The sequence below is a fragment of the Myotis myotis genome, unplaced genomic scaffold (genome assembly GCF_014108235.1).
Source record: "Myotis myotis isolate mMyoMyo1 unplaced genomic scaffold, mMyoMyo1.p scaffold_m19_p_2, whole genome shotgun sequence".
In the NCBI taxonomy this organism is placed as follows: domain Eukaryota; kingdom Metazoa; phylum Chordata; class Mammalia; order Chiroptera; family Vespertilionidae; genus Myotis; species Myotis myotis.
Genome location: NW_023416324.1, coordinates 151,058,711 through 151,071,124, shown reverse-complemented (window position 1 = coordinate 151,071,124; position 12,414 = coordinate 151,058,711). Strand labels below are relative to the sequence as shown.

Sequence of the window (12,414 nt, the reverse complement as noted above, 5' to 3'; positions counted from 1 at the left end):
CTCTGTGGGTGATAGAGGGCGGCGCCCCAACCTCCCCCCACGGGCCCTGCTCTGTGTGTGACGGGGTAGAGCCATAACCTCCCCATCGCCCCTGCCCTGAGTGTGACAAGGTGCGGTGCCCCAACCCCCAGATCCGCCCTGCTCTGTGTGTGACAGGGGGCGGTGCCCCAACTCCCCAATCAGCCCTGCTCTGAGCCCGACCAGGGGCTGCACCTAGGGATTGGGCCTGCCCTCTGCCACCCGGGAGCAGGCCTAAGCCAGCAGGTCGTTACCTCCCAAGGGGTCCCAGACTGCGAGAGGGCATAGGCCGGGCTGAGGGACCCCCCCCCACCCCCCCCCGAGTGCACAAATTTTTGTGCACCGGGCCTCTAGTAATATATATTAAGCAAATTTTTTTAGATAGTTTCTTATTGATGCAACAAATACAAATTCATAAAATTGATTTTTATGTTTCTCAAAATGTAAAGTGGTGAAAACGGTTTTCTATTATTTTCATGTTCCTTTTATCTCCGCTTTTTGTTTCAGAAAGAAAAACCGGGAGACACACAATGCAGGTAGAAGCAGCAATTTAAATTTCATTTATTAACATTTTTGTATTCAAAATGAAATTATACTACAGTTGATTATAAGCTTTTATACTATATGTATAGAATCATTTTAGAAAAGTCTTTCTTTCTTATTTTTAATTGACTGAACAACCTTGCAACTCATGAAGATGGCTTGCTTATCATCTTCTGATTTATTGTCTGTTTAGATAATTTAAGGGTTAATATACCCCTGGAGCTAGTGTGTTAAGTGATTTCACTCACTGAGTGATTTTAGTATTTTGAGTGATTCCAGATGTACTTTTCCTAAATAGAAAGTAGAGTATGTGTCTTTGAAGAAATTCCACAGGGAGCTGGCTGCCTAGAGGAATAGGAAAGAGATGAGCAGCAGGGTGTAGATCTTAAAGGTACTTAAAATGTGAACAGTCTTAAGTTGTGAAGTCCTAAATTATAGGAAGAAGTGTAGAAAATAAATACTTAATTTTATCTCAAACACGAAAATTATAGGCCAAAGCCAGATAAAATGTATAGAAGTAATTGCACATACATTTACAATTTGGTACATTTTATAACATTTATTTTCTATCAGAGACTTCACTGAAATCAATCTAAAAAAAATAGAAGTTAATTTCTGTTATCTATATTATAATTGATATCTTCCTTTTGCTAAGTAAAGAACCATGGGGAAAATTTTAACTATGGAGAGAAGTGTTGACCACTGTGGGATATTGCTGTTGCCCAGAAGGGAGTTGACTGCCTTTAATTCCCCTTTATCACTGTGGGTAAAGAGTCTTAATGTTGTGGTTGTTTTTACCTCCCCACATTAAAAAGTCCGCTCCTAGATAACAACAGATACTATTGTTAGAGAATTCAGAAGAAAGGTGAACTATATGTATTGCGTTTCTTTTTTTTTTTGGCCATATGAGTTTAATCTCTTTCAGATATATGACCTAAATCAAGCATGTCAAACTCAAAGGCTAACACGGGCCAAATAAAAAAGGTTTAAGTTTATCTAGGCTGCAAAAAACAAAAGCTTCAATTTTCATAGAAACATAGGTTTATTTTCGATAGGGACATGCTAAATACAAAAGGCTGAAATCAGTGAGTTATTAACATAAAATAATAGAACATTTTAATAAAAATTAATATTTTTTCGTGAACATTAACTTACCAGACACTGAATAACTGCATAAATTAGTAAGCATAATGCAAATAAACCTATTTTTCTTGTTCTCCAAAAGCGAGGTATTTCCTGTTGCCCACACCAAATAAGTCAGTCCAAGACTAACGACGTGGCAATGGGCTGCTAAAATACTCGCTGCTGGTATTAGTGGAGAGAAATGGTGTGCCTGCGTGTAAAGCACGTAAGAGAAATGAATGCAACACGATTATAGTAATCAGTCATTAGTGAATGTTGTAATTTATTATTAATAATTATGTATAACAGGATATTGTAAAAATTAAGTTATGAAATTTTTATTAAAACGTTTCTTATATACCGTTATATTGGCTGGGCCACAAAAATATTCGTTGTGGGCCGCATGTGGACCGTGGGCCACAAGTTTGACATGCTTGACCAAAATGTTTTAATGGTGTCAGCTGTCACATGGTGCCATAAATATGTTCTGATAGTAATTTATTCAGAATGATTAGATATCATTGAAAAGGATGTCCTTACTGCTAGATTCTGAAGCAAAAAGAATATCTTTTGCAAAGCAAGACCTACCTATGCTACAATTTGAAAGATCATCCTTTTAGAAGCACTGGAATCTTATTAGACAGGAAGATTTTAGAAAACTTTCTCACAGAGAATAGCCAAGACCAATGTTTCTACTAACAGTGTCTTATAGAAATTATTTAGATAATGTCTTGTATCCTCTTTTATTTTTTAAAATATATTTTTATTGATTTCAGAGAGGAAAGGAGAGGGAGAGAGAGAGAGAAACACTAATGATGAGAATCATTGATCAGCTGCCTCCTGCAAGCCCCCTACTGGGGAATGAGCCTGCAACCCAGGCATGTGCCCTTGACCGGAATTGAACCTGGGACCCTTCAGTCTGCAGGCCAATGCTCTATCTACTAAGCCAAACCAGCTAGGGCTCTTGTATCCTCTTGATCCTTCTATACAGCTTTTAAAGTTGTAGCACATAAACCAGAACATTTCCCAGTTCATTGAGAAGTTGTCAGATACCCAATTTCTTGGATGGGAAAATTTCTATGTGGCCAAAGTGAACAACCCAGACCTCATAGAAAAGGCCAAACCACTGCCTTTTCTTGTCTATTTTAAGTTATAACTGCTAGCTGTTTCTATTCCACAAATGTTCTCTAGTCATCCTAATCTGTTTAGAAAGGTCTCATTTGCCCGTCTGCTATAAAGAGGCAATTTTCTAGTAACTTAGCTTATTAGTGGGTTCTTGAAATTTGGTTGTTAAAATCTCTCATACATGCCCTAACCAGTTTTGCTCAGTGGATAGAGCGTCGACCTGCGGTCAAGGGCATGTACCTTGGTTGCGGGCACATCCCCAGTAGGAAGTGTGCAGGAGGCAGCTGATCGATGTTTCTCTCTCATCGAAGTTTCTAACTCTCTTTCCCTCTCCCTTCCTCTCTGTAAAAAATCAATAAAATATATATTTTAAAAAATCTCTCATAATACTTGAACTACAATATAATTGCCTAACAGTAATATAATATTAGCAATTTCTGTTTATAATTTGAATTTATTTTAGATCTCATTTTTTAAAGTGCTAATAAAAGTATGGCCTATATCAATTTTCATAACACTAGACTTAAAATCTGACACTTAGAAATCTTACTATAGTTAGTAGATACTATTTGATAAGATTTTCTTAGGTTTTTCTTTGCCTAAAATTTCTTTACTAGGGAGAATGAAGCAAATTGTCTGTAGGTTTGATAAATGGATTTTTCCCCCTTTCTAGTGGAGAGGCATAGGAAGAAGAAAATCAATGCTGGGATTAACAGAATAGGAGAGCTGATCCCATGTTCCCCTGCGCTGAAGCAGGTAAGAAATCCCCTTATTTTTATCCATAACTTGTGTACAGATAATCCCCTATTGTTTCAAAGGTTATTCTTGTTCCCTGTCATTAATAGTTTTTTGGAGTTAATAATTATCTCATGTTTTTTCATTTTCTTAAGTTTCTGTATGGCTATGTTTAATTCTTCCCTCAGTCTTCTAGTACAGTTTCTACATGATCAAATGGACCATATCATTTCTAGATCTTTAAAATCTTAAGTTATTCAGTCCCATGATTACATGTATACTAGTATGTATGCAACTGTGTTTACTAGGCATTTCTTTTATTTTCTCCAATCATGTTCTTTACTATCTTAAATTCTTACCTAGAATATTCTAAGGATCTCTTCTTTATTTTGTTCTCCTCAGCTTATTTAAGCTGACAGTTTTCTCTAAGTTTTTTGTTTCTTCTGATAATGAGGATAAAGCCTGCTCACTGAAATCAAAACAATAAAAATGGAAACAATATGGAAGGCATAAAAAGTTTAAAAAATAAATTGAATACTGCCAACAATTAAAAAAATCTTAAAAAATAAGTTAAATAAATAAATTGACATCCTACACTCAAGTTATAATCACTGCTAAAACTTGTTACACATCTCTTTTTTTTTTTTTTTTTTTTAAAGGGCTTTGGCAAGGAAAGTGAATTTTTTTTTTTTAATATATATTTTATTGATTTTTTACAGAGAGGAAGGGAGAGAGATAGAGAGTTAGAAACATCGATGAGAGAGAAACATCGATCAGCTGCCTCCTGCACATCTCCCACTGGGGATATGCCTGCAACCCAGGTACATGCCCTTGACCGGAATCGAACCTGGGACCTTTCAGTCCGCAGGCCGACGCTCTATCCACTGAGCCAAACCGGTTTCGGCTACACATCTCTTTATACATTGCTTTGTGAATATGTCTGTGTAGTTTCACAACCTGCTTTGTATTTTCACTCAGTGGTACATAGTAGACTTAGCTGTAGATACCTTTCCTCATGTGTTGTAACATTTTACTGGTTATATAGTACTAGAGGCCTGGTGCACAAAAATTTGTGCACTCGGGAGGGAGGGGGGTCCCTCAGCCCGGCCTGTGCCCTCTTGCAGTCTGGGACCCCTCGGGAGATAACGACCTGCTGGCTTAGGCCTGCTCCCAGGTGGCAGAAGGCAGGCCCAATCCGTAGGTGCAGCCCCTGGTCGGGCTCAGAGCAGGGCTGATTGGGGAGTTGGGGCGCCGCCCCCTGTCATGCACAGAGCAGGGCGATCGGGAGGTTGTGATGCCACCCTCAGTCACGCTCAGGGTAGGGCTGATTTGGGGGTTGGGGCACCGTCCCCTGTCATACTCAAGGCAGGGTCGATGGGGAGGTTGCGGCGCCACCCCCTGTTACACACAGAGCAGGGCCAGTCGGGGTTGGGGCACTGCCCCCTGTCACTCACAGAGCAGGGCCCATCAGGGGGGTTGGGGCTCTGTGCCCTGTCACGCACAGAGCAGGGCCAGTCAGGGGGTTGGGGCGCTGCCCCCTGTCACACACAGAGAAGGACCCATCAGGGTGTTGGGGCGCCGCCCTCTATCACCCACAGAGCAGGGCCGATCAGGGGGTTGGGGTACCGCCACTGTCACACTCAGGGCAGGGCCGATAGGGAGGTTATGGCTCTACCCCATCACACACAGAGCAGGGCCTGTGGGGGGTGGGTTGGGGCGCCGCACCCTGTCACACACAGATCAGGGCCGATCAGGGGGTTGGGGCGCCGCACCCTGTCACACACAGAGCTGCAGGTCGATCAGGGGGTTTGGGCGCTGCCCCCTGTCACGCTGATCCTGGTGCCGGGAGGCCTCGCGGCTCCGCTGATCCCGGTGCTGGGAGGCATATTACCCTTTTACTATATAGGGTAGAGGCCTGATGCATGGGTAGGTGCCGGCTGGTTGCCCTGAAGGGTGTCCTGGATCAGGGTGGGGGTCCCCACTGGGGTTCCTGGTCAGCCTGGGTGAGGGGATGATGGCTGTTTGCAGCTGGTCACACCCCCTTCAGGGTGGGGGTCCCCACTCGGGTGCCTGGCCAGTCTGGGTGAGGGGCTGAGGGCTGTTTTCAGGCTGGGGGTGACTGAAGCTCCCAACCGCTCCTTTTTTTCTTTTTTTTATTCTGGGCCAGCTTTAGCTTTGAGGCTTGGCTCCAGATCTTAGGCCTCCGCTGCTGAAAGTAGTTTTCTGGCCTTTGCTTACAATGTTGCGATCCTGCTGGCTGAAGCCCGGCGGACTAAAGCCGGTTTCTGGGGTTTTGTTTAGCTTCTATACTTGTTACATAGTTGCTTAGAGTTGCAGCTCAGAGGCCTGCAGCGGCAGGCGGGGAACGTTGGAGTCCTCTGTCACTGAAGCAAGCAAGCCTCATGTTAGTTTTAAGCTGCCTGGCTGCCGGCCGCCATCTTGGCTGGCAGTTAATTTGCATATCTCCCTGATTAGCCAATGGGAAGGGTAGCGGTCGTACGCCAATTACCATGTTTCTCTTTTATTAGATAGGATTCCATTGTAATGGGATATCATCATTTGACATAGCCTTTTTAAAATTAATTTCTTTTGTATTATAGTATTTCATGGTTTTTATTAGCATTTCCCTGAATCGAAAGAGGTTTTAAGCTAGTTTGAAAAACTATTTTTCTTTTTTACATTTTAAATGAGTATTTGTATATACTCTTTTTTCATGTAGCGCCTATTCTAGTTTTTGACCCATTTTTCTAGTGGGTTTTCTTTTTTTAAAAAATTGTATTAAATTTATTGGGGTGATCATTGGTTAATACAGTTATATATTTAATTAAATTAATAGATGCACCAGTTAATATATACGCAGCAAATAGCACCAAAAACCTTAAAACAACAACAGATATTGGTCTCCTGCCTACTACTTCCCAATTCTAATGTAGCTCCTTAGAGGCAATCATTCTCAACTGTTTCTTCTGGTATTTACCTTTCTATTTCAAAATAACATGCTTATATTATTATATCTTATTTTGCATTTTGTATATTGTCCATTAACTTCCTCTTACGCTTTTCCCTTGAGTAATCCAATGTAATTCTACCATAACTTTTGATTAAATTGGCATTCAGTTTTTATGTTATGAAGACGGTCTAAATATTGTGTATGGTTGAGTCAACAAGTATACTATATTATGTTTCATTTCGTATGCAACTTTTTTTGAGTTAATAATTGCCTCATTATTTCACATTTGCTTAATTTTCTATATACCTCTCTTTAATTTTTCCACACTTCCAACAGTCTCTTAGTACAGTTTCTACCTGGTCAAATGTACCACATAATTTCTTTTTACCCTTTTTTTCCTTTGAAACTATACTTCTGGAGCCCTCTACCCTTTCTTTTCTATCTCAGTTGGTTGGTCTCCTTTAACTCTTCTGTTTTAATTTCAGCAGCAAAACACTCACCTCTACTGAAACAGGTGGATAAGGAAAACATACATTTATATAAAGAACTGAGTGTAATATTCCAAGCAAATCCTATATAATAGAAGAGAAACATGTAAATTGACTGTTCTCATAATTATTGCTCCATATTTTTAATTTCCAAGAGCCTTTTTTCTTATTCTTTTTGTTTCTTTTCATGCCACATGTTTATTTCATGGAGATAATATCATCTCATCTATGAGAATGTTATAGGGTTTTTAAAAAATATTTTCTGTGTTAACTTTGTATCTTCTGATTTTTTTTTTTTTAGTTAATACTCACCTGAGGATATTTTTCCATTAATTTTTAGAGAGAATGGAAGGGCGAGGGAGACATAGAGGGAAACATTGATGTGAGAGAGACATGGATTGGTTGCCCCCTCCTGCACATGCCCCGACCAGGGCCAGGGATTGCACTTGCCTTTGACCAGAATCAAACCCGGACCCTTCAGTCCTTGGGCCAATGCTCTATCAACTGAGCAAAACCCGCAAGGGCCCGATTTCCCATTTTTACCACCACCTCCTTAACCTTTTACTTGGCTAGTATTATGGAGAAAAAAGATGCTTACATATTTTCCAGTATCAAGTATCATTTTTATAAACTTTCAGTACCTGTGACAGATTAGGAACCTCGACGAATGTTTGTCTTTCTGTTTGGAGACTTTCTTGAAATGTTTAGTGATACTTAGTTGTTTTTTCATATTTGAGAATGAGACATTAAAAAGCTGATTGGCTAAGCTTGTCTGTTCGTAGCTCTGAGTGTTGAGTGATTAATTGGTGAATGAGTGTTGTTGTTGTGAAACTCAAAAATATCAGTATTTGTTGCTTTTTTTGTTTGTTTTGGGGGTAGCTATTAATTTTTTTTTTCCAGAGCAGAATTCTTGAGCCCTGTACCTAGGCGTGGGAACGGTTGGAAGAGCGTGAGGCTAGTTGCTATTATTCTGGAAGCTGAGTCAGGGAAGTGAGTGCTTTAGGAGGCGGTTTGACTTCACTCTGGTTTTCACTCAGGAGCCTCATCGTGTGTTCACTTCTGTGCCAAGTATCCCTGAGGCTGAAATTCTCTGGTTACACTTCACAGAAAACAAACTTGTCTCCGGTGGTTGGGGCAGAAAGGGGAAGTCATCCAGCTGCGTGGGGATTGGTTCTTATTACTGCATAAGAAGAGTCCTTCCACCAGCCTCCCAGTTTTATCCCCATACCTTTCATCCCACCTTCGTGGTCACGGAGCTCCCAGTCCTGAACCTCCTGGGCTGTGGCAGAGAGGCCCAGATCAGTTTGCTTCTTCTCCACACTGTCCCCTTAGGAAGGTCTTTCACTCCACTTTCTTTTCATTCTCCCTTCCAGGGTGGTACTTAGTCTTGCATAAATATTTTTTAGTCTTCTTAAAAACACACTTTCAGTTTCTTTAACAAATAGCAAACTTAAGGGCAGACACTATGTCCTCTGACTGTTTTTTTCCTCTACATCTCAATGTATATAGTAGCTGCTCAGTAAATATTTGTGTTTGCCTAGTAAAATCTTATTTTCCTGCTCTTGGCTTTCATTCCTATGAGTGTCTCTGAAAGGAAACCATAATCATTTTGATTTCCTCGGTGTCTTAGACTGTGCAGTGGAAATCAATCTTTGGCTCCCAGAAGCTGAATAGATTAAGATTTCCTGCACTATTGCTGCATGTCTCCACCCCCATCTGAAGTAGAGAGGCAGAAAATGGGCACTGTAAGGCTCTGCCTTTGTCTCAGCTCTTTTTTGTTGTTGTTGTTAATCCTCACCTGAGGATATTTTTTCCATTGATTTCTAGAGAGAGAGGAAGGGAGGGGTAGAAACAGAGAGAGAGTAATATCTATATAAGAGAGACCCATCAATTGGTTGCCTCCCACATACACCCCGACGGGGGCTGGGGATGAGCCTGCAACTGAGATATGTGCCCTTAACTGGAATCGAACCTGTGACCCTTTAGTCTGAGGGCCAATGCTGTAACCACTGAGAAAAACTGGCTAGGGCTGTCTCGACTTTTGAGTTAAGAAAGGACAATATCAGTTTTCTCTCTCAAAAGTGTTTCCTGGGTTACTTTGGTTTTTTGGAGGACTCAGTCTAAGGAACCCAGAATTGTAACTTGCTGAATCAAAGCACTAAATCACCGATTCCTGCATGAAAAGAGTTGTCTAATAAAGTACTGGAGATATTTAATAATGTGCACATGGGAGTGGGAGTTAAACATGCACTGCAACATTTAAAAAATTATTTTCCAATTGCAGTTGGCACTGCAACATTTTTAATAGCTGAAGAATAAAAAACTGAAATGCTTCTTATACAGCTTAAGTATTTATTAGTAATAGACTGGAAATAAAATAAATACAGCATTCAGAAGGTGTAACATAGATACAGAAACCTAAATGCTATATAAAAGTATCTCCAAGGTATATTTTTAAATTTAAAAATAAAGTAATTTACTCTTTATAGTATCCTTCTATCTGGATTTAACACTAGATTGCCCAAGGAAGTCATTTTGACTGCTTTTTAATTTCAATTAGAAAAACAATTATGTATATAAGGACACAATGTCTTAGAATTTTGTGACTTTTTGTACAACATATAAATGCGTTTATTAATAATTGTAGTTACTTCCCCCCTCCTTCATTTCCGGTATATGTATATGTGTTATACCTATATTGCCCAAAAGCAATATAGGTATTTTGACTGCTTGGGGAAATTTTAAATAATCAAATGACTCTTATTATTGAATTGAGTAAATTTCTTATATGACCAGTTCGGCTCTGTATTGAAATAACAGTTTTCATTTTTTTTCGATTACCGTCACATGATAACATACAAGTACATGATAAATTGTCGATACTTGATAAGTTGCAGTTGCTCAATAAGCTAAACTAGTACTTGTTATTTGAATCTTTATGCAGTGATACTTGTTCTAATAAGTTGTTTATTTTATTTCTTTTGCGCCCTAAATTCGTGAAAGAAATGTCGAATAGAAGTGAGTTATTGGAAAAGCTAAGGAACATAAGTGAAGAGTGCTCCGATATTATTCTTTCACAATGCAGTCATTTTGACTGCTTTTGGGCAATATAGGTATATACTAAGTTTCAGTCTTTCTAGTGTTAAACACACACACACACACACATACATACACACACACACACACACACACACACACACACACACATGGGCATAGAACATTTTGGAAGGGTACACAAGTCACTTTACAGTGGTGGCCTCTGGAAAAGGGTCTGGAAGGTTAAAGCCAAAAGAAATATTAGCTTTCATTATATATCCCTTCAGATTGTTTAAATTTTTTTGCTATATGCACATATTGTGTTTTCACTTTTTAAAATTATTAATTAAGAATAAAGCAGCACTTTGACATAAAATACAATCTTTTCAAAAAGCTTAGGAATGGAATATACTGGGAGCATGACACCAAAACTCAGTCAAGTAACATTGTAGTTTTGGCTGACAGAGTAAAGAATAACATTAAATTAATTTAAAGTCTTTAAATGGTCTTTAAGGCTCTCATTGGCCTCTTCTTTTACTACTCTTCTCCTATGTACTTTAATTGGCTCATCTGCTTACTGTTCCTCCAACACGCCAAGCACAGCTCTGCCCGAGAGCCTTTGCTCTTACTGATCCTGCTACCTGAATCCTCTTCCTCCTGATACCTATAAGGCATATACTTTTTGTACCTCCTTCATGTTTGTACTTAAATATTGCCTTACAGCCCTAGACGGTTTGGCTCAGTGGATAAGAGTGTCAACCTGAGGACTGAAGGGTTCTGGGTTCTATTCTGGTCAAGGGCACGTGCCTCTGTGTCAGGCTTGATCCGTGGCCCAGGTCGTGGAGAATGTGGGAGGCAACCAATCAATGTCTCTCTCACATTGATGTTTCTCTCTCTATCTCTCCCCCTCCCTTCCACTCTGTCTAAAAATTAATGGAAAAATATCCTTGGGTGTGGATTTAAAAAAAAAGAAAGTTACCTTACAGAGAGGCCTTCCTCAGCCTCTCTATACAAAATAGATTATAACAGAGTGTCTTAGTCATTTGGGGCTGCTATAAGACAATTCTCATAACTGGGTGGCTTAAACAACCAAAATTTATTTCTCACAGTTCTAGAGGATGGGAAGTCCAAGATCAAGGTACTAGCCAATTCAGTTCTTGGTGTGGGCTTTCTTCCTTACTTCGTCCTCACATGACACACAGAGAGAGCACTTACCTTCCTCATGTTTTCTTCTAAGGGCATCTCATATGAAGGGTCTACCCTCATGACCTAATTATCTACCAAAGGCCCAATCACCAGCTACCATCACAGCTGGGATTAGAGTTTCAACATGAATTGTGGGGGGACACAAACATTCAGTACATACACAGAGTAACCTCTGCCATCTCTCTGGCCGCTTCTTACTCTGCTCTATTTTTCCCCCCACAGCATTTTATTCATATATATGTATAAAATTCCTCAAATTCAGGAACTTTTTCTGTTTTGTTTATAATATCCCTAGTGCCTAGTACAGAGCCTGACACATAGTTGATGCTCAATAAATACTTATTAAATGAAAGATAAATAGTAGATGCTTTTGAATATTGGTGAATTTAAAACATTTTTCAAGATACATATCACATATCCTATGTAATAACAGCCTAATATGCTAAGTGTCTGACTGTTTGTTCGACCTGTTGCTATGATGCACACTGACCACCAGGGGGCAGACGCTCCGACTGGTAGGTTAGCTTGCTGCTGGGGTCTGGCCAATCGGGACTGGGCGAGACAGGCCAGACATGCCCTGGAGCCCTCCCGTGGTCCCTCTCCGGCTCCAGTTGTGCACTGGTGGGGTCCTTTGGCCTGGCCTGTGCCCTCTTGCAATCTGGGACCCCTCGGGGGATGTCAGAGAGCTGGTTTCGGCCCAATACCCACAGGCCAGGCCGAGGGACCCCATCAGTGTATGAATCCATACCCTGGGCCTCTAATATATGATAAAACCAACACTTTAAGTTTCTTTGGCAAGGTCTAAAAATGAAGACCTTTTAAATGGTTAATTTTCTTTGGCAGAGCAAGAATATGATCCTGGACCAAGCCTTTAAATATATAACAGAATTGAAAAGGCAAAATGATGAATTCCTGCTTAATGGAGGAAATAATGAACAAGGTAAATATTTTTTCTTTTTGTTTTTTCTCCCCCAGTGTTTAGACCTTTGCATCACAGTGCAAATTATATTAGGATACAGAAGGCTTTTTGACAACAAACATTATTAAGACCATGCATTCAGTGGATCTGGGAGAATAGTGTTGCAGATAAATTCATCTTAATGAGCAATTCTAAATCTTGCAGGCATACATAACTTTGATTTTGGACTTGTCTGTACTTTTCATGTTTGCTTAACTTATGATATAAGTAAT

At 40.0% G+C, this 12,414-nt stretch overlaps 1 protein-coding gene across 6 annotated transcripts in view; it reads left to right on the top strand.

Annotated features, from left to right (window-relative positions):
* The window catches only part of USF3 (upstream transcription factor family member 3), a 65,255-nt gene that overhangs the window by 42,276 nt on the left and 10,565 nt on the right, over window positions 1-12,414 (top strand). For 5 of the 6 annotated variants that reach the window (XM_036348878.1, XM_036348873.1, XM_036348875.1 and 2 more), the window contains 3 exons: window positions 526-554; window positions 3,482-3,564; window positions 12,067-12,163. In XM_036348878.1, the coding sequence (XP_036204771.1) occupies window positions 526-554; window positions 3,482-3,564; window positions 12,067-12,163 (209 nt within the window). Of the gene's footprint in view, window positions 1-525; window positions 555-1,786; window positions 1,910-3,481; window positions 3,565-12,066; window positions 12,164-12,414 lie in introns of all 6 variants that reach the window. The other variant, XM_036348877.1, reaches the window with a different exon arrangement.